Source organism: Coffea arabica, chromosome 3e (assembly GCF_036785885.1).
Source record: "Coffea arabica cultivar ET-39 chromosome 3e, Coffea Arabica ET-39 HiFi, whole genome shotgun sequence".
In the NCBI taxonomy this organism is placed as follows: Eukaryota; Viridiplantae; Streptophyta; class Magnoliopsida; order Gentianales; family Rubiaceae; genus Coffea; species Coffea arabica.
In genome coordinates this window covers 7,502,195-7,523,494 of record NC_092315.1, presented here as the reverse complement: position 1 = coordinate 7,523,494, position 21,300 = coordinate 7,502,195, and the positions used below count along the sequence as shown (strand labels likewise).

The 21,300-nt window shown below is 35.1% G+C and overlaps 2 protein-coding genes, 1 long non-coding RNA gene and 1 pseudogene across 6 annotated transcripts; 2 read left to right on the top strand and 2 right to left on the bottom strand.

The window, feature by feature from the left end:
* Nucleotides 1-1,091: 1,091 nt before the first annotated feature.
* On the bottom strand, nt 1,092-3,045 carry LOC113737257 (cytochrome P450 81Q32-like; annotated as a pseudogene).
* A 66-nt stretch (nt 3,046-3,111) lies between these two features.
* Nucleotides 3,112-10,484, bottom strand: LOC113736319 (uncharacterized). The gene is made up of 12 exons (XM_027263227.2): nt 10,221-10,484; nt 9,405-9,558; nt 8,722-8,817; nt 7,736-7,812; nt 7,348-7,430; nt 6,534-6,594; nt 6,213-6,280; nt 6,042-6,123; nt 4,560-4,646; nt 4,385-4,462; nt 4,158-4,277; nt 3,112-3,612 (listed from the first exon to the last, which is right to left on the bottom strand). Exons 1-12 carry the CDS (start codon nt 10,386-10,388, stop codon nt 3,436-3,438), a joined length of 1,251 nt encoding a protein of 416 aa, XP_027119028.1. The 5' UTR covers nt 10,389-10,484; the 3' UTR covers nt 3,112-3,435.
* A 1,726-nt stretch (nt 10,485-12,210) lies between these two features.
* On the top strand, nt 12,211-13,059 carry LOC140038624 (uncharacterized). Of its 2 annotated transcripts, none has more exons than XR_011842200.1 (2): nt 12,211-12,372; nt 12,708-13,059. It is a non-coding gene; the product is annotated as an uncharacterized lncRNA (long non-coding RNA). The 2 variants fall into 2 exon arrangements; XR_011842199.1 differs by having other exon boundaries at nt 12,705-13,059.
* Nucleotides 13,060-14,709: 1,650 nt separating this feature from the next.
* LOC113736551 (vacuolar protein sorting 38) lies at nt 14,710-20,794 on the top strand. 3 transcript variants are annotated; one of them, XM_027263580.2, is made up of 6 exons: nt 14,710-15,279; nt 16,922-17,128; nt 17,598-17,778; nt 18,532-18,629; nt 18,853-19,080; nt 20,501-20,794. In XM_027263580.2, the coding sequence occupies exons 1-6, from the start codon at nt 15,070-15,072 to the stop codon at nt 20,690-20,692; spliced, it is 1,116 nt and encodes a 371-aa protein (XP_027119381.1). In that variant the 5' UTR covers nt 14,710-15,069; the 3' UTR covers nt 20,693-20,794. The 3 variants fall into 3 exon arrangements, with proteins under 3 accessions (XP_027119381.1, XP_027119382.1, XP_027119380.1); XM_027263581.2 differs by lacking the exon at nt 20,501-20,794 and adding an exon at nt 19,912-20,188 and having other exon boundaries at nt 14,896-15,279; nt 18,481-18,629; XM_027263579.2 differs by having other exon boundaries at nt 14,933-15,279; nt 18,481-18,629.
* The last annotated feature ends 506 nt before the right edge of the window (nt 20,795-21,300 follow it).

The following is a 21,300-nucleotide window of genomic DNA, read 5'->3' as shown; positions in this document are numbered from 1 at the left end:
GAGAGTACTTTCTTCTAAAGTTTTTTAACTTGCTAAGTTGGTTTAATGGTGGGATAAATTGCCTAAAAAATAACTCTATGGGGTAAATTGATAATGAGACTATAGTTTATGGGGGCAAAATGACAATAATTTTAAGGGCTATACTTGTCTTTTTACTTTAATTAACAAATTCCGTTAAGTTTGACCGTTGGTCTTGGGGGTAAAGTGACTAAAAGATAACGTTGAGGGAGAAATTGATAGTAGCACCGAACGTTAAGGAGGTAAAGTGATAATAACCCTTATATGTATTATATAATGTATATTAGTATATATAATATAATTGATATTATCAATTATACTAATAATTATATATGTCCACTAATAGAAATTATTAATTAGTTATACTAAATTTACTAATACATTTATACTAAATCCCTAATTACACTTAATACAATAACATTTTTTTCTCAAAAAAAAAAGCACAAACACAATAATGAATTAGTGATTATATTTGTGCCAAAAGTGAAAACTTAACTACTTTAGTTGTATTTATTTCATTATATTGGATTGTATTCAAATAACTTTTGTTTGATTGTTTTTATAAGTTTCAATTGTGAAATTACAATGAATAATAATTTGGTAATATGTTGATATTTTAGTACTTGATCATTTGCTAAAATTTAATTATAATAAAATTATGTAACAAATTTTTATTAGCCCACGGGAAGCGGGACGGGGTGGGGCGGGGGGTCCCTGCCCCATTGCCATCCTTAAGCGAACGGTTTTTTTAACCTGGACTAGACCAGCGAGTTTGATAATTAGAATCAAGAATCTAATGACTTCCAGGTCTAAGCTAATCAGTAAAACTAGATAATCATACACTCATTTATTTTTCACATTTGAAAATTGTAATTTAAATGTAAGTACTATATATTTATGACATGATACCAATGTCATATGGTTTTTAAAATTTTTTTTTTTTAGTACCATTCTAATGGGTCAAAACTCTTCACTTTTGGCCGATTTGATACCCAGTCTGCCTTTCAAGACACTGACATTAGCTTCTAGCTAGTTAATTCCATTAGTTCCTCATAGATGAGAAAAGTGAAACGAATCCAAACTATTTCAGCTAGTATGCTAAATGGGTATTAACAAGAAAAGAACAGAATGTTGAAGAAAGCATTCATTTTGGCAAGCTCATATCCTAGCAAGTCCTCGAGGCTCAAACTTTAGTATCTCTACTGTCCAAGACATGCTTGCCAGACTTCATTACCAGTACATGACACGAACAACAACAAACTTCAAAATAAATCAAATAACTAACCACAAACGAGCCAAACCATAGACAACTCAATCAGCTTCTAAAACAATCTCGTGAACGAAATTTCGCTCTTTGCATTTGGCCTCTAATGGTGTAGCTTTAGGCATTATGCTAATCCCTTCTCCTTCAGCCAAATCAACCATCTCTGGACCTACCCTTTGGCACTCAAAACATTGTACCAACGCGTTGTGCAAGACCAGCACCAGGGCAAGACTTTCTTCCCATTCCAAAGGGCACTTTTATACTTTCAAATCTCTCAGGCTTGAAGCTTGTGGGGTCATCCCAAACTTTGGGATCCCTGTGGATTTCCCATGCATTTACTAGCAACATTGTCCCACCGGGCAAGTGAACTCCCCCAACTTTGCAATCAGCAGAGGCCTCATGTGGTACCAAGAGTGGAGCTGCAGGGAATAAACAAAAGGTCTCCAATATGATGTTGTGAAGGTAAGGCAGCTTTGACAAATCTTTTTCTTCGATTAAGCGATCCATTCCAACATGAGCATCAAGTTCAGCTCTTGCTTTCTCCAAAACTTCGGGGTGATTGAGTAAAAGAGACATTGCCCATTCCACTGTCGCTGATGATGTGTCTGTTCCAGCACTTAGTAAGATCTGCATTTACAAATCAATTGTGCTGAGATTTGTGTGTACATGTACCTTCTTTTAATGATGAAAGCTCTAGCACATGGAATTGAATGCTGAAAATTTTCAGCAGGGCAAAGTTTAAATCCATATTAATAGGGAGTAAGACTAATAAATCTTACCATAATCATTGCTTTGATGACTTCATCCTTGTAGTATTCTGGCTGCGATTCTTGCAACCTCAGCAAATGATCAATCATGGTATTCTTGCTCTTGCCACGAAGGTGCTCTTCAATTAGCCCTTGCAAAAATACATCCATATCCTTACTTATCCTTGCCAAACTCTTCTCAAAATTATTGTAATCTACCCATCTCAACAACGGCAGAAAATCTCCATTTGATGCACCAGAGTGTTCAAAAACTTCGCGAACAAGGCCCTGAAATTTCTTAGCCTCCTCATTCTCTTCATCTTCACCAAAATATCACTTTCCAGTAACCATCCTCATGATAACATTAAAGGAAAGCTCCGAAAACTTTGGATTTCAGCTCAACTTTGGCAAAACCATTGTGTGAAATACCAAGCAATTTTTGAAGTAGACGCATGATTTCATCTTCTCGAATGGATAGGAACATGTTAAGACGTGAAGGTGAGAATATTTCATTTGCACCAAGCTTGTGAAGATTGCGCCAATGGTCGCCATAAGGGGCATCAACATTCAACAATGCTGCTGTATTCGTAGCCTATGTCCTTGCCTATGATGCACCGAGGCCGGTTCGCCAGCACAATGTCATTCTTGGTGAAGCATTCCTCCACCAGGGTTGTTGATGACACCACCACCACAAGGCGGCTGCCAGACCGGCGAGAAAATATTGGACCACATTTTTGAGAGAATTTGTGTAGAGTCCGATGAAGTGGTTGTTGTATGAAGTGAAGATGGCCTGTGATGGGAAGTGCTGGTGTTGCACTTCGTGGGAGATTTTGGCTTCTCCTCTTCAAAGTCTTGAAAGCAAACGCCAAGATGATTAGGGAGAATAATGTGTATAAAAAAAGTTGTTGCTTCCATGGTTTTGTTTTCCTTTGAAGTTAAGAACTACTCGATATGAAAATGTATAGAGAATCCATTAATTTGCAATCGTGGATCTTTGCACTTCGAATGGATGGTCATAGTCCCGTATTGATTACTAGAAGGGTTCAATTTATATAACAGTAATCATTTGTTCGGATCATGTGGTGGGCAAGAAACTGTCAATGACTACATAAATAACAGATTCTACAACTGAGAATAACTGTGATAATGGCTTTGTAAAATATCTCCCATACTAATTCCCCTTTCTCAACGGCAAGAAGCAAATGCTCATTTTAATGCAAACAACAACCAACAAAGACTCTTATCCTCCAAGAACAGGTCAATCCTTAAAAAATTTAAACGGGTTTTTCCACCAGAAAACATTTGAACGACTTCTTGTATTTTCAGTAAACTAGGGGGGAATAAAAACAAAACGGTTATAAGAGTACTCCCATCCTTTACACCGCAGCTTCAAATCTGAGATGTAACTTAAAGAACCCCAAAAAATGGATTATTAATTGCACTGTTCAACTCGCTTCCAGCTGTATTAAGCACGGCGATATCCACCTTTTCTCGAGGAAGAAACAAGAACTCACCACCGTCGAGTTTCTCAAATCCACAAAGCTCCAGAAATTCAATGCCTCCTTTGAGTTTTCCTACTCTGTCCTGCTCACCAAAACAACAGCGTGACAAGCAGCAAATAACATGTCAGTATAGCTACAGCCCAATCAAAGACCACTGATGGCCAGACAAGGCCAAACAATAAACTGCCTCACATCAAATGTGGTAGTATCTATATTGGCCAGCAAATACTTGAATTTCATAGCAGACTGAAGTAGGACCAACAACTTATACTAATGATCTCTAAGACTACCTCAGAATCAACAACCACATTGCTCTATCCAACACATCATCAGCTGGGTGCTATGAAGCTTTAACACGATCTCAAAATCAATAGATAGATATCTCAACCTTCCACTTTTATAGCAAGAGGAACCCGAGTTCTAGAAAAGGGTCTGGTATAGAAATTGGGAGCTTTTGCAGTTTAACAAGTATAAAATAAGGCATGAAGACCGGGAAAAAAAAATTCCACCTTATGGGTCTTTTTAACAAAAAGAAAATAAATTAAAAAAATAAATAAATGTGATTTAAACGAATATTAATGGACGACAAATAGAAACTTTATTAGTGTGTCAAATAGCTAATCCCACCTGAAAGGCAGCATTGGTAAGTCGAATTTTTCGAAATTTCTCCTCATTCGGATTAGTTGCCACATTCTTTGCAAATGTTAAAAGTGTATTAAAAGCAGTCTTCACTTTCGCATCATCATCCTAGTAAATCAACAGCAAACAGGTTAGCTTGCGAGATGTACACTATAATATTCCACATCTCCATGGGAATTAAGATATTTTTGAGCTTTAAGCCTGGTAAAAGTTACCTTGTGATTTTGTTTGAGGGACCGCAGGCATTCTCTCATTTGCTCTGCTTTTGTAGCTGGTCTCACTGGTAATGAGCTCTGCAATTTGAATGATGTGCAGAATATATCTCTGAGTTTTGCAAAAGCTTTCCCAGAAAACATCAGCATGACAAATAATCACCAGAAAATATCAAACCTTCTTTTCCTCCACAACAGGTGCAGAACGTTTTACAGTCGTACTAGGATCCTCTGGAGGCAAACCAAGTTTCCGTCTTCTTTCTGCCTGAAAGGACACCAAACCAAGAGAATGGTTTGATATGCAAACAAAGAAATAATGTCCATTCATGATAACAAAAGGTAATAAATTTTTTTTTTTTTTTAATTTCTTCTTCACTCAATCCTCTTTCTTAACAAAAAGCTTGGAAAATGTTTCCCAAAAAGAATTAATAAGACCTTATTGCATATGCAAACTATTATGAATCACATTTTACAAGCACAAGATTTTGACCTTCAATCCTTCAGCCGTTCAGAAAATTTAAGACTCCCATAAGTGTATCAGAATATCTTGAGAAGAAAAAGTCAACACATTTCTTGCCCTCATAGTATAACTAAAATCATTTCCTATTAACTGGAAGAAAGCTTCCGCAAATAGAATACATCTTTCTATCTCTTTTCCTAAATCTCTCCTTTTCATCCAAAAATAGTTGTTCCTATTGCTTTTAAATTTCTGGTTTCTCTCTCTATCGAAAGGGTCAACTTTCTAGAGGATGTCCAAAGGGCCAACATCAAATCATTCAAGAACAATAAGATAGGGATCAACCACAAGTCTTTTAGATTTTAAACGTTTACTTGAGAATGTGGTTAAGAGATCAAGAGAGGAAATAGTAGCCTTCGACTGAAGAGCAGAGGCACACAAGACAGAATCACAGAGAGAGAGATAGAGAGGGAGAGACCAGTCAGACTTGATGATTTTGTAATAGTGAGGCTCTAAAGTACCACATGGAAGACTCAACATTTTCCTAAACATAGAAAATAACATTTGTTTCCAGCAACACAGTTTATATACAAGCTTTCAGCATTTCAAAACAACATTAGGACATAGTTCCATATGAAGAAAGATGCAGTTTACAGAGAAATGTTTCAGCACTGCTCACACTTATGCTGGTATTACAGGCTTTTGAATTATGCACATGTCTAGTTCAGTTCCTGCTCGAGGTTTGAAAAGAAGAAGAAAGGTAATGAAGAAGTAGGCAGGGGGGATAAACTCGTTGAGAAGAATGTCAAAACCAAGAAACAAAAGACTAACTCCTTGCATCTTCAGACGACACCATTAAGAAGAAAACTATCATAAAAATGTCAACTAAATTCACTGCAGGACACATTTGCATAACTATGCTTTGGAAGCAACAATTTTTTGCTTGTTATTGAACTTTCAAATAAAAAATCAAAGACAAGTTGCAGTATGCAAGATCTACAACATAAAAACCATCCATCAGCAAATTGTAATTAGAGAAGAGTTGCAATCCAAACTTGGATCAGCAAATTGGTTTCCTTGGAATATTATAATCTCTACTAGGCCATTTACGATCCAAATGCCCATTTTTAAGTCAAAGCCTAGTTTAGACTACAGTCAACAATTTTTTTTTTTTTTTAAAAAAAAAAGGGGAATGCTCCAAACCTTGTCTTCCTCCATTTTCTGACGAACCTTTTCCAAAGCTTTTCTTTCTTCCTCTTTCTCCGCTTTCCGCAATAGAAGCAAACTGTTAAAGTAGGAGCAAAATTAGTCCAAAAGATAAACAATATAATGATACTTCAAATGTAAATAAGGACTTAAAACATGAAGGCAAACCGTTTTCTTTCATTTTCTTCCTCAATTCTCTTTGCTTCAAGCAATTCTCTACCCACTCGTATTCTTTCCTGGAGTAAATAATTAAAGCTCTGTCACTAATATCTTAAATTACCCACAGTGATTAGTTAGAAGAAACTGATGCATCCTGAAAAAGAAGTTTACATCAGTAGGGAGGAAAGTCAGAAATAAAAACAACCAAGGACAGTGCAATGTAAATTGCCTGATTATAAGATCATCTACAAGCTAAGCTTTGGGCATGACACAAATTCTGAAGCACCATTGCAAACATAAAAAAAGGCTACGAGATAAAAGGACAAGGACCTTTTCTCTTTCTCTTTCCTTTATTTTCTCTTCCTCTTCTTTCTTCTTACGAGCCCTTTCCCTGGAAACAAACAAATGCTACGTGTAAATTATCCAAGTACAAAAGTAACAAGAACAAGCAAAACTGATTATCTAAGCTCAGAATCTAAAATCAGTTAAACTAATTAATCAAGAACAAGCCTTAGTTTCTGCATTGCACTCAAATTCTTGGAATTCCTACAGTATCGTCATGATGTTGATTGAGTTAGAAAATGATAAAAGATCCAGAAGTATGCCCCTGACAAGATTAATACTTGGAAATTACTGCACAACCAAGTTCAATTTAGTAAGAATTTTCCTGGCAGGAGTGGTTCAGAAACTCTTCCCCCTAAAGTTTGCAGGAATTACTAAATCTGCAAGATCTAAATGATGCTTTCTTTTACACCTGCTGCAAGTTAGCCTACCATACTAAATTAGGCAACCAGTATGCACAACAGTTTCCATCTTTACTTGATCAGTAGTGAAGTTCTATATGCTACTCGCAGAGCATCAGAATGCGTTGATACTGATTTTTTATCGGAACCATAACAGTATAATCCATTTAACTTTTGGAATTACAAAAAAATCCCATGTATTCTCCAATTTCTGTATGTCTGGTTTTAGACAATAGACAAATCAGACAATTCAACCCCAAGTCCTCTACCTACACTCCCATAATATGCCCAGATCTGTGTAGCATATGCTTCATTTTGCTCAGAGATCAAATGACAACCTTCAGCAAGGAATCAATGAAGAATTAGCTATAAGCTCAATCTAATGATGTTTGAAATTATACCTCAGCTCCTGCTGCTTTTTCTTTATCTCTTCCGGAGTAAGAGAAGGTTTTGAAGCCTCGGATTTCTTGGCGCTGGCAGGCACCTTAGACGCAAAACAAGAATATATTACCTTTTGTCCCAGGCATTTATATCAGGAAAACTTCAAAAAACCAACGTTACAGCAGCATAGCGGGTATATAGCAGACTAGTTTTAAGAAAAAGCTGGGATGATGAATTGAAATGGCAACACACATATATATACATATATATCTCGTGGTTGGGCGTTTATATGTGTCTCTTAGTGCATACAACATACATCCATCTCTCTCCATATGCATATCAACAAGGTACAGTAGAGAAGGTGGAAAGGGTTTACATTACACTGCACACAAGACCAATGTTTCTTACCAATGGCATTTCATCAATATCCGGATCATTCTCATGTTCAACTACCCAATTTACCGCAGCTTCAAGACTAGCATTTCCTGCACAAGGCTTCAAATTTTCATAAAGCGCATGAAAATAGTCAAGAAAGTAACGGAAAAGAAACGCAAGCATATGATAAGCTACTCTAGACAAAGGAAACAAATTATACAAGTTCTCAAGTCGCTCATCACTACAAAAAGGATTTCAATGAAAAGGATGCCACATCTTAGATTCAACTTTCCAGAAATGTCCACCCACTTTTAAACATTTTGCTACATAGCACATGGGAATGATTTCACAAGTAGGATTCAGAATTGGAAAGGAAAATGTCCAAGGTGATTAAACAAGTAGACATGTTCCAAGCTGGGGAGATCACACACTTTATAACACAAGAAATTCACAATCATTTGAAATGGCCAACCCGCAACCAGGTAAGACAAACATAACTTGTACAAAGAACACAAACCAGTGCAAGTTGAAAATCATTACTTGTAGAAGCAATGGATAATAGGAAACATTTTTTCGATGCAAACTTAATCAAGGTACATGATTTCAACAAGATATTGTGGATCAGTTGCTGCCCAAATCTGTAGACTGCTATGCAAACATACAATTGTTTCCTTGTACCACCACGAAAGTTCTATAACACCTCATTTGTGCCTTTGATACAGAATTTCTATCACGTAATATCCATGCCCATTAGACCCAGCAGCCACAAAGTATTCAAGTGAAAAGAGATTTAGAAACAGCATGAAATTCATAGAACTTTTTACAAATGCAAACCCCTGACTCTCTACAATTCAAAAGCTAAATGATTCAAAGATGCTCCAAATCAAAATTTGCAACAAAAATAGAGTTTTCAAGTGACAACATCAGTAAAGAGGATCATAAATGGTTGAAAATTGTGAGGACATTCGAACAACCAAAGCTCCAAAAACGCCTAACTTCCTACTTTGCACAGTCCTTACCAGAATAATGGAGTGCTCGAGTAGCCCTTCCTTTAGGAAACCCCATTGCTTCAAGTTCTTCAAGCAACTTTTGGTCAACTTCAGGAACCACCATCTCTAAGAAAGAAAAAGAAAATGACCCACTGTACAATAAATGTGTAAAACACTCAAGTCATATGTAGCTATGCTAATACACTCTAAAAATCCATGATGTTGTAAACTCAATAAGATGACTTCCACCATCATGATTACATATTAAATGCAATGCAGATTCTTGTTATCAAATTTCAACCTCGGTGTCCTATATTCACCAAAGTTTAACCAAATTTTTCATCATGGTATACTGAGTTTGCACAGACTAACTTACCAATCAGAGGTGAGAATCTCTCTTTCCTTTTAGACATCTTAACTGTATATCTTTTACATCTAGATCTATAGATTTGTTAATAAACCATGTTGTTCAGTTTTCAAATGAAAAATTTTGCAAAATTTTCTATTTGGGCAATAGAAACCAAGTATAATTTGAACTGGGATGAGCAAACTGAAAATGTCCAATATTAACTATTCGAACCCAACAAAAAGCCACAAGCACAAACATTTATGGCCAAAAAAGGGAAAAAAAAAAAAAACCAATTTAATAAGGAGTACTAGTTCAAACAGTAAACTCAATTAGATCATTAACAAACACATACAGCAATCAGTACCTTCTTGCTGACCACTACTACTGCTGTCACCTGCCTCCCCCATTGCTACATCATCACTGACTTTTGGAGCCTCCAAACTTATTGGTGCTGTTGCCTCTGATGTCTTATCCACAAACTCTGCATGTCCTGTCCTCTTTGTGTGCAAATTGCTCTCCTACACAGCATGCCTTAAATGTCAGCGAATGAAAAACAAAAAAGAAACTCTGCATGAACATCAGTTCGCGTAGCAGATACACTAGGTTTTCATGCACAGAGATACTAATGTGTATAGGAGTACTAGAATAAGGTAAAGGTTTCTTCTTTTTAAGTTTCTAAGTGTATAATTAAAGATAATAATTTGTTTAAGTGCTAAGAGATTGTGTATCTTTCAGGAACAGGCATAAAAAAGAAGTAAAACATTACTATGCAATAAATAAACTACGCTAAAAAGCATCAACCTCGAAGGCGCAATCCCTCATCTAAACTCACATCCTCAGCGGCCCCTTCCCTTCCCCGGATAGGATCCTTACTAAACTCCCACAAGATTAAACTCCCAAAACTATGATATCCAAAAAGTATACTAACAAAGTAGCTGAAAAATCTCCAATGTATACCAATTACAATTGCGACTCACACCAAAACTCAATTTGTTGTACATCACGCTTAAAAGCTTGTACATTTAGTTGCTCCTCAGAGTAATCTATTTTGTCATACAATTCAATCCAAACAAGCCGAAATTAACGACATAATCTTCAATTATAACTAACAAATGCCGGCAAATTTCACATTAAAAAACTTATAAATTCAACAAACCACGGGGAGTAGAATTGTAATTACAGTTTTGGAGCGGCAGGGTTTGCCGCAGGAGGTGCAGACGAGGTTGAGAACCGGCTCTGTGGATTCGGAGAAATTGGTGTGTTTGGTGAGTTCGGCGTGCTCTTGAGCTTCTTCTACTGATTTCAATAGCGTCCCACAGTCGCCACACTGCAGCGATACGCCTGCCATCTCGCCGGTGACTGTTCCTTTTTCTTTTTCTTGGGATTCTGATTGATCGGTCGCCGGTGCCGGGAAGGTTTTTTTTTTTTTTCCAATTGGGTTTGGCGTGCACTTATATGTATATATATGTCTGGAAAAGGGGGCAAGTTGAAACTGTGATGAAAATATAGGGGATAATGTGTAATTTAGCCTTTCCAAAATTATTTGCAGAGCCCCTTTTACGGTGTTTGTGTTGAGTATCGGCCCATCCCAAAACTTGCTCCAACTTGAGTTCGACCTCAAATTCGAGTCAATCGATCTCGAGCTCGAATTTGATGTTTAAAAAAAATAAAAATAATTATTATTTTATTGTTTAAAAAATAAATAAAGTAATAAATTTTCTTAATCAATAATAAAATATTAAAAATATATATGTAATTTCACTATTAAAATAAAAAATACTATACATGCATATATATATATATATATATAATTAAATTGACTCGCAAGTTAATGAGTTGAGTATCTTTGAACTCGACTTGGTTAGCTCGACCTCAATGTTTATCGAGTTAGAATCAAATTTTGACTCAACCTGCTTGCGATCGGTGCGCAAGTAATTCGACTCGTATGCAACCCAACTCAAAACCAAAGTTGGGAACAACCACCTTTTGGGAATTGGAATTAAACTCCTTGTCAAATGGTTTCTGTTCTTGTACTGCTAAAATTCCAATTTGAATTTCCAAAATTTGGAATAGGGAAAAGTTTCTTCAAGGACGTATATGAGTATCTCATATTGCGTTTGCTTGCTTTATCTCCAACTAGGGGAACTAGAAGGTGCATCTTGTATATGTACAAATTGCAAGTAATTTGATGAGAAAATAAATAAAGATTATCAGTATTATGTCTTAAAAAATCTCAAAAAAAAAGAGAGAAATGTTATTTAATATAAATGTGAGCCTACGGTGTTTTTAGATATGACGATAATATTATATTTTTTTTTTATTTTGACGACCATAGAATGAGTTAAAAATGGCACAAAAAATTAACATCAAACCAAGTCTCCTCCCTTGTCTTTATATGTACCCTTATTTTCCTTTTTTAAAGTGTTCAAAATATTTTAAAGTGTGTTTGTAATTACCAATAGTCCATCTAAAAATTTTTAGTTGATTAAATTGTCAACATATTTCCCTCTCAAAAAAATTTGTTAACATATTAGTTTTGTACTTTTTTTGCATATTTTTTTGTCAAAATGTAAGATGCTTATTTTCATGAAAATTGTATGTATAGATATCCTATTAATTGCATATATGAGGTGTACACTTTGCTAATTCCAACAAATCATGGTGATATTGTGTGAAATCAAAATCCTTATACTATATAAGAATGGGTTGTGATCAAAAAAGATTTTGAATTTCAACTGAATTGATAGGGACTTTTTGGGAATGTGGAATGTTGTGTAGTTTTTTAAAATTTTTTGGAACAATTGAGGGCAGCATGGGTTTGGATATGTTTACCGAAATGTCCTCATTTTGATACATTTAAAACTTTGATTTATGGAGACAACTGCGTATTTGTGGAATGTGTAATTATTTTGTAACCGTTTTTGTACAGAGTACAACTCATATAAGTTTATGTGTTTGTGTAATTACTGAAATGGTGTTGTAGATACACTTAATTAAAGTGTGGCTTTTAAGACAAAGATAATGGTTTGAGAATATTTCTTTGTTTGAAACAACTTATGTTTGATCACTTGCACAACTACCAGCAATATTAAAGCTCAGGTCGGAAATAACTCATTTCTCTGCCATTTACATCTTAATTTAACAGCTATAAACGTTGGTATGTTAATGAATTGATGTTTGAGCATCGGTTATGGTTGTTCCAATGACTCCTCTTTCACATTCTTGGTTTCTCCCCTTTCGGCTTCCGGGATTGTGTTTTTTTTTTGCTGCCTTTATACTCAGCATTCAAGAATAGTTTTCAGCCGTAGCTATTCATGGTGGTTCAGTTTAAGGTGAGTTTTGTTCCTTAATTTTGTTGTTTATGTCGGTGGTTCTTCTGGTGTGTAATGGCGGTGTCAGCTCATATCCTTAAATTTGATACTCTGGTTGTTCATAAATATTCTCCTCTTTATGGGTGTCTTAATTTTGTTCCTTTTGGTTTATAAAGGCACCATACCGCTGCTATAGAGTCTCAAATTGCCTATGGTAGAAACATTTGAATGCATCGAACCTAAACTCAAAATCCACCGTACCTAAGCATTTAATCTACTGTATTACTATTTGTTTTTGTTTGAGCAGATCTACTTTCTTTTGTTTCTAATGGAACTTGACTTGCTATGTTTAGCAGTTGCCATGGTGAAGAGAAGGATCAGAGGATGGAATGATACTGCAAGTGAACTTGGACAAAGGCAGGAAAAACGGTGAGGGTAACCATGATGGCTTTAGGATCTGATGGTTCTACGAAGTTTACTAATTGGCAAGAATCTCACCCCACGGCTACTTATTTTACTCTTTGTATTTCTTCTTAATTTCATAGATTGGGAGGCTATTATTAGTTGAACCAGAAAAAGGGAAAAAAAATATTGTAAACTACATATGTTAGGAAAGGTGGAATTCAATTATTTGGTGAACTATTAAGCTGTTGAAACATATAGGAAAATAAAGGGTTTTGTTGGATTTGTCGCGCTTTCATTAAAGAATGAGACTTTTGTGGGTGTCCCAAATTCCTTGGTATTTCTTCATACTTTATTCTTCTGACCTCTAGGACTTCATAAGTGCAATGCGGGGACAAAGACTCGTATTATATGCTGATGTTGAACATGTTTTACATAAAGTATCATACTGTAACTTCTTTAGAGCTGGACAATGAATTTCAAACTTGTTTTGTTTTATTTGATGACTATTTCTTTTTAAAATATATTATTATTTGTCTAATGAAAAATTTTTTTAACCATAGGCACTAAGCACTTGCACGATGAGCGGTAGGGGTGGGCAAAAAAACCCGCCGATCTAAAAACCCGATGAACCCGATCCGAAAAATAGTATATTTGATCCGATTTTTTTAGTGGGGCAGATGAGGGTCGGGTACCTGCAAAAATCGGATACGGATACGGATCAGAAAAATAAAAACCCGCGAGTACCCGACTTGCAGGGTTTATTATATAAATATTAAAAAATTAGGGATCATTTTATAATTTTATAATTTTTAATCCTAAGTGCAAGTGAAGTGGCTCACAGCCTCAAATTCTAATTCCATATGATCTGCTTCTCCTCATTTTGTTTGAAGAAAGCGAATATTCTCGGTGAAACATGAACCAAATGAACAAAATGAAAAAAATTTGTGAAACTCTGTCATAAAAATTGTTTATCCATTTCATCCTTTTTATTTTCATTCTACCTTCATCGATCTTTCTTACAAATATTTCATCAATTCAATCAAAGATTTGTGTTTGGAGCTTCAATTTTCTGTTAGTTAGATAATTAAAATATTTGTGTCTTTCATTTATTTATTTATTTGATTTATTTTATTGCAATTATGTCTCTTAAGTTTGTCCCTTTTATTTAGTGTAAGAAGTTTGTTTTTTTTCTTCATCACCTTTAATACCATAAGGTCTATTTCAAAGATATAAGGAAGTTGATGAAGATTTTCAAGGTTATTTTGTTTATACTTTTTCCAAAAAATAATTAGCTCTGTTCAATTTTTTTTCGGACTTGATTTGACAGTCGACTTATTTGGAATGCAGTCATGTACCATAACATCCTTAAGGAAATTGGGGAAGTTGTCAAATACTTATTATCCTTATGTTTGTTGTGTTATAGAAGAATGAAATGTATGAGAATAGTGACGTACTCAAAATTATCATGAAACTTCATTTTGTCTATTAGATATTATAATTCTAATATGTATTAAATTTATGAGATCGGTTTGATTGTTCGATGAAATGTGTGAGAATGGTGATGTATAGACTTTAATTACAATATCTCTATCAATATTAATTGGAAAACATATTTTTTTATTGAAAAATATGTTGATATCAAGTGGAAAGTAATTTTTTTTTATTGAAAAATAGGTTTTTTTTTAGGGACGGGTACCCTATGACCCGCCTCTCTTTTCGGATATCCGAATAGCGGGTACTCGAAGACATTAGGAACGGGTTAGGGTCACAAAATGGCTGATTCGATATATTAAAATCGAATCAGGCAAATCATGTTAGGGACGGGTATTCGACTCATGCTATTGAATCAGCCAAATCATGTTAGGGACGGGTACTCGATTCGTACCCACCTCTTACGAGCGGACACCCCCTCTAGTCATTCAATAAGAAAAAAGACCAAGAAAAGAATAGAGAGAGAGAGAGAAAGAGAATTTGAAAAAGTCCACACTTGTCATTCTCCATTTAGTAGTTTGTTCTTCACCAACCATTCCTCTTTCCTCTCCTTCCGATTAAAGAAAAATTACTCATTTCAATAAAAAATTCCACCCAAAAATCCCCTCCTATATATTCTCTCACTCCACATAAATTTTCAAATTTTATAATTATATCCCAATTCCCAAACCCCATAAATCCAATGAGGCTGTCAAAACCCTAATTCCCAAAATTCTCAGCTATGGTGTTGAAGAAGAGGTGCCAAGAAATTTACCATGATCCCTGTCTTTATCATCATCTTCCCCAATATCTGCTGATCAAATCGAATAGTGTTAAAATTGAATGGATTCGAAGAAGAAGATGCTGAATTCAGTAGCCGAAGGGGAGAAAGAAAAAGATAAAGAAGTGAAAATTGATGAGGGAAATGCGAAATTAATTGAATGGGAAGATTACCAGCAAGAATTAGCGCGATTCTGTAGCCTTACCTCTGCTCTCAACGAAGCTAAGCAGAAAAAACTTGTACTTCAACAGAAGCTTCAGTCCCTCATACAGGTATTTTCTTGATATCATTTTCTTTTTTTTGCGAGCATTTGTTCGTTAAATAAAGATTATTGCTTTTTTTTTTGTTTAATTGAGCTTTGCTGGGTAAAATACCGAAATGATCAGTGTAGCAAAATTCGGCTTAAAGTTACTAATGATAGTGTAACTAGTTGGAAAAGAAAGTCAAGTTTGTAGTTTTCTTTTCTGGTTTTAATTTAATTCTGTTGTAATGAAGCTTTGAAAATTTGGATCATCTGAATGTGGGGGTATTAAGTTAGGGGGAATATAGTTATTGGCACGAGAAGGAAAAATGAAGATACAGAAAAGGCTAACGAGACTACTAAGTTGGTTTTGTGGAATCTTGGTTTGTGTTTTATTGTTAGAGAGAGAGAGAGAGCGACGATATGGGTCAATAGTGAATCTGGCTTCTCCTATATGTAGTGATGGGAACATATTCTTCTTGGGATATTTTACTAGTTACTATCGGGGATGAATAGCTAGAGGAAAGATAGCTTCAAGCGAAAGATAAAAATTTTGTCCAATATTGAATAAGGAAAAAAAATGAGAATTTTAACATCAAAATGCTGTCTTTTACATGATTCTGATTGGATGAAAGTTGAATTTCCTTTAGTTTGATGTTTGTTGATTGAGGAGACTGGAGAGTAGGGGAGAACTAAGCCTACATGTAGATGAACTAAATGAAGGTTTGAGTATGCTTGAGTTTAAACTAATTCTATATGATCTACGGATGTGCAGATGAACAGATATAATCTGAGTTGATAGAAGGGTACCTTTACATGCTGCAACATAATGGCAGCAATTGTTTAGCCCTGTGGTTTGTTGGCTGGAAAAAGAAATTTCAATTTTTGATTGTGTTTAATGAGAAAATGCAAGGAGTGAAACAGAGGATAAGTGATTTAGAAGGGGATTTGAAAAGTGAAGGTTAACATGTGCATTTGTTGTGCTGTTCTTTAATTTAAAGCTGTGAAGTAATAATTAAATGATATATCTATGAATTAACTTGTCCTTTTTGGTCAAAGCATTTGGTGTGATGGAGTCATATGTGCTCTACTCATATGTTGGTGGAGAAATGCTGAATTGTTATCTGGAAAAAGGTAAAACAAATGGAGCCAAAAAAAATTCAGGGTTTCAAATGGCCAATATCCAGATGGCAATCAGGGAATTTTTTTTTTTTGGGTTTTTTTTTTAGTGGGGATGAGGAAGGAGTTGTGGATGAATTACAAAATATTTGTCTCTAAGAATACAACTCATCAATCCTATTGGAAAGAGCAGTAGCTTCAATTGGTGTTTTCTATTCTTACCAGCAAAGACACAGTGTTTCAGGAATTTGTATGATATTTATGATGTAAGCGAAATATAGTAAATTTCCACTGTGGAGTTCTGGACTCAGCAACCAGTAAATTGGTGGGAACTGGGACATGCTATTTGCATCTTTTCCTGGTCTGGTGCTTGGGGGCTTTAATCTTCATCCTTTATGAAATGTGGACTGTAAAACTGAGCTTTAAGTTGTTTTTTGTAGTGCTTGTTAATTGAATGAGCAAAAGAGCATTAGTTGTCTTCTTTCCGTATCTGCTTTGTGCTTTGTTGTTTACTTTCAATCTTCTGCCCTTGAATTGATTAGCCTGGTTTGCAGGTAGAAGCTGAGTCATTAAATCGGTCAAATGAGCTTGATGAGATGCGTGAAAAATTGGAATCTCGAAAATTGGTGATGGGAAACATGTCAATGCATTCAAAAGTTGCGGAAGAGAAAGTTAAAAAGCAAGAAGAACAACTTAGTAGTGAGATTAGATCCCTGTTACTAGCTGGAACAGCTCTTTCTGTGGCTAGCAAGCAGTTGCAAGTAAGTTATAAGTGTCTGGACAATCATGCTTGTCTTTCTAGATTTTGGTGAACTAGATGGACTTACTAGTTGGATTTAATGCTGCCTTGTTCATTTTTGGCCTTTTATCCCAGTTGTTCCATTGTGCTGCTCCAGTACTCCTGTCAGTTCTGAATTTAATTACTTTGTGGCAAGTCAAGCTTGATCAAGAGTTGAACTTTAATTGACTCACCTGCATACTTCTGTTTCTGACTGCTTTCTTGAAGTTCCTTTTTATCCTAATTGACTTATGAGTCACTTTAGTTTACAAATCCTCTTTAACAGACCATCGCTGCGACCCTCACTGGAATAGATAAAAAGGGAAATTGCTTTCTCTTGTTTGGCATTTGTTCCTCAATTTTCCTTCTGTTCCAATTGGGTGAAATATGAATTTGGGATTAGTTCTTAATTTATTTTAACCTGGAGAATTTGGATATTCTGTCAAATGCAGGAAGCTAATGGATCCCTTGCTGGAGAGAGAGGTTATCTTCATCTCAAAACCTTGCAAAAATCATTAAGAGTGAGACAGCAATATATGGTATCGCAAGTTTCTTTGCTGTACCCTGTGAAGTTTGTAATTGGGCATCCACATGAACAAGAACTGGAATCATTTACCACCAGTATTAAATCTGGTAATGGCTCTTATGATGTAGTCTTGTGGTAGTCCTGCGAGCTTAGTTTTTATGTATATAGTATCTATTGGTACATTCTTGCTGCAGGTGTGGATAAGTCTAGATGCAAATAGGAGTTCTCTGGGTATTAAGTAATATTTCAAACTGGAATTCTCTTTCTGATTTCAGAATGAGGTAATACCAAGAGTATGTTTGATGAAGCTAGCATCCAATCTCCATATATCAGTCAACCTGGTTTTGACTAGGTGCTTCATAAATTTTGAAATGGTAGATGGTCTGTTGAGTTAGCCTCTTTTCTTGGGAAGGAGTTGTAACAATATCTTCAAAGATTAAGAAACATTTAGTTGCGGATTCAAAAATAGTCTGGTTAATACTTTGCTCCTTGTTGATATTTTAGTAGAAATTGGTAATTTTTGACAATAATGATTAGAAATTGATGAACAATTCTGGTCAATGTCTTGATGATTGTGTTCTCCATGTTGCCAGTAAAGAAAGTTAACATGCTTTATTTTTCATATGTGTACATGATTAGTCTTGTATATGTCTGGCATGTCAAATTCCAATGTCATATACTTGCTCTTTTTCCTTGCGCTGTTTAATTAGCATTCATATGTATGTGTACACCTGATATTTTCAATATGTGTCAGAGGACTTTGGCATGAATAATGCTGAGAAATAGCTTTGTTTTTTATATTTGTTCAGGTGTTACTGCTGGATCTAAACCTCTTGATCAAGGGTCCTTGACTATTTCAGGTCTCCATCTCACTGTGATTCCTTTTACAAAGATGAGTTTTTTCACTGATAAAAAGGAAGTTCAACAATCTTCGACAGCCCTCGGATACATAGCACATGTTTGTTCTTTCTCTTTTCTTGATTACATTTAATCTATTCTTTTTTCTGTGTCTTTTTCACTGTCAGTATAATCAGCCTACCACATATTTATTTGTACAATCATGTATCAAACATATTTATATTGCTACCTCTTGTGCATTAGGTATCTAATATTCAGGTGCACAATTTGCTAATGAAGTAGCTGTTTGATAATTTAATTTATCTTGCTGATACATTTTGCAGGCTGTCTTACTTATTGCTTCATATTTGCAAGTTCCTTTGCGTTATCCTTTGCGTTTGGGAGGTTCTCGGTCATATATTCGCGACTATGCACCTTCCATTGAGCCAGTGTCATCTGATGAAACTTCAAATTCATTAGTTTTGACAAATGCAAAGCCTGTAGAGTTTCCTCTCTTTATAGAAGGGCAAGACTCAACAAGAGCAGCTTATGCAGTATTCTTACTCAATAAGGTTTGCTTATGTTTCATTGTCTTGTATTTTGATTATATGCAAAGTGAAAAGTGAATTAGGTCCAAGTAGCTTAGTATGTAGGACATGATAATTATTTCTAGCTCTATAAGTATATATCACTCAGCAAACTGAGCTATTCTAAAATATGGAGCAAAACATTTCCTGCTTCTTTTGTATACACCATTTCAATATATACATGCTGAATTCCTGGTTTTGGTATCGGCTTTTTGCTAAATTAGATATATTTTGGCAAATATCTCTCCCTAAAATTTCAAAAAAGAAAAAAATTTAGTAACTTTCCCTATTTAATAAAATTATTCTTTTACAAACTAAATAGTATCTTGTTTAACTAAAGAAAGATACCGTGATTGACAATTTGTTTCAAGAATATGAATGGATGCTATTCGTGATTATTGTACTGGAAGGTGCTCGTGTACTTGTAGCCAGAAGATTAATTGTGGTGTGGATTGAACATTGATCAAGAGATTGAAGAGAAAAAGTGGGGATGGATTGACTTTACATTTTCTTTTTTCTAGAGTTTTGTTATGCTTTTATCCTTTAACGAATTTGGCTTATGGAAATTGTTTATACTTTTGCATTTTCTTTGCCTTCTAACTATAGAGCTGTCGTTTCTAGGGATAAAGCCCTTTTAATTATCTAAATACTAAAACTACCATATATCATAATGTTGGTGAAAGTGTTTCTTTTTTTTTGAGAAGTTTGTTAATGCAGTTTGCTTTTAGAAGTTTGTAGGCTTAAGTTGATAGCACGTTTCCTAATTGTTCTCCTATTGTGTGAGTGGCCCTAACTGTGTTCTTGATCTATGTGTAGGACTTAGAGCAACTTTTGAATTATATTGGCGTCAAGAGTTTAGGGCCACGCCATGTTTTGGCCAATCTGAAAGAGCTTCTGAAAACCATTCTTTCGCCAGAGTATATAGACACATGAGCAAGCCTGCATTAGTGTTTTGGTTTGTGTAAATCAAAGATTTGTATTCTTAGTTGGGTGCCCAATTTTTCAAAGGAGCACCTTTCAACAGATTGTAATCAATTTTTAGGCAGAGAATTGCAAATTATGCATGATAGAAATTCTTATCTGTTTACTTTTACCAACTTGTCCAGGATAGGTCTTTGATCTTTTTAGGATCATATAACTTGAATTAAGTGTTGCTGCCTATATTTCCTTAGGAAAGGGAAAAAGAATATGACAAGATTCTCACAAACTAATTTGAACATCCACATTGCTATTGAGGGTGTATTGAATTTCTATATCTGTGAAATAAGAGAATAGAATAGAAGGCTTTAACGGTCAAGCGCAATGGTGCACATGAGATTTGCTTTGATACATAATGCAATTGAGAACGTTTAAGTCAATTTTATTGACAGCATATTTTTGATAATGTTGTTTCCTATTTCTACAGCTACTGGAATGGCTTCAAAAATCACCAGTTTACAAGCATGTTTATGCATTCCTGTTTTTATGGGAAATGCATGCAATCCAGAAATGTTATGCATTTCCTCAACTGTTTCCTCCCCTTCTCAATAACAGCTGCAAGTTATATTTTATTTTCCTGTTTCAGAGTTATATCATTAAGCAGAATGATTTGATGTAGGCCTTTTGAGAAAGTTTTTAATATTATGCTTCATGTTGTAAGGATTTGATGCAAGCATTTTGAAAAAGTTTTTAATATTATGCTTCATGTTGATATTGCAAAGCCATTTTCTATCATAAATGTTCCAGTAGTTGAGCTGACTTTTCCAGCAAATTTTCACATTTCTCCCGTATCGAACCCTCTAAATTGCAGCATATGCTGATTTCATGGCATAGTTGCCTGTTTGGGAATGAGGCGAATAAAGTTTGTCACTTCTACATGCATGCTAAGGGAAATTTTGATTGTCTTCTCAGGATTCTTCCTGCTGAAAACCTGAGAAATGATGTCCTTTTTATACAGGGAATTTTCTAATAGCTTACAGACATTCTATACAGTACATGTCAGAGGCTTCTTGAATTTACACTTCCATTAGTGGGGTTTAGAATCCATCTATCAGTCCTAACATTAATATTCCTGTAATTTTCTGCTCTCTTCAATAGGCCTGTATTTAGTCGATTCTTTGCTCTTCTTCCACATCGGATGCGTACTTTTGGGATTCACAATCCAATAGATTGGTTTTCTAGAAGTATTTAGCCTTCAGCAACTAATAACCAGCTAGCTAAGATGAC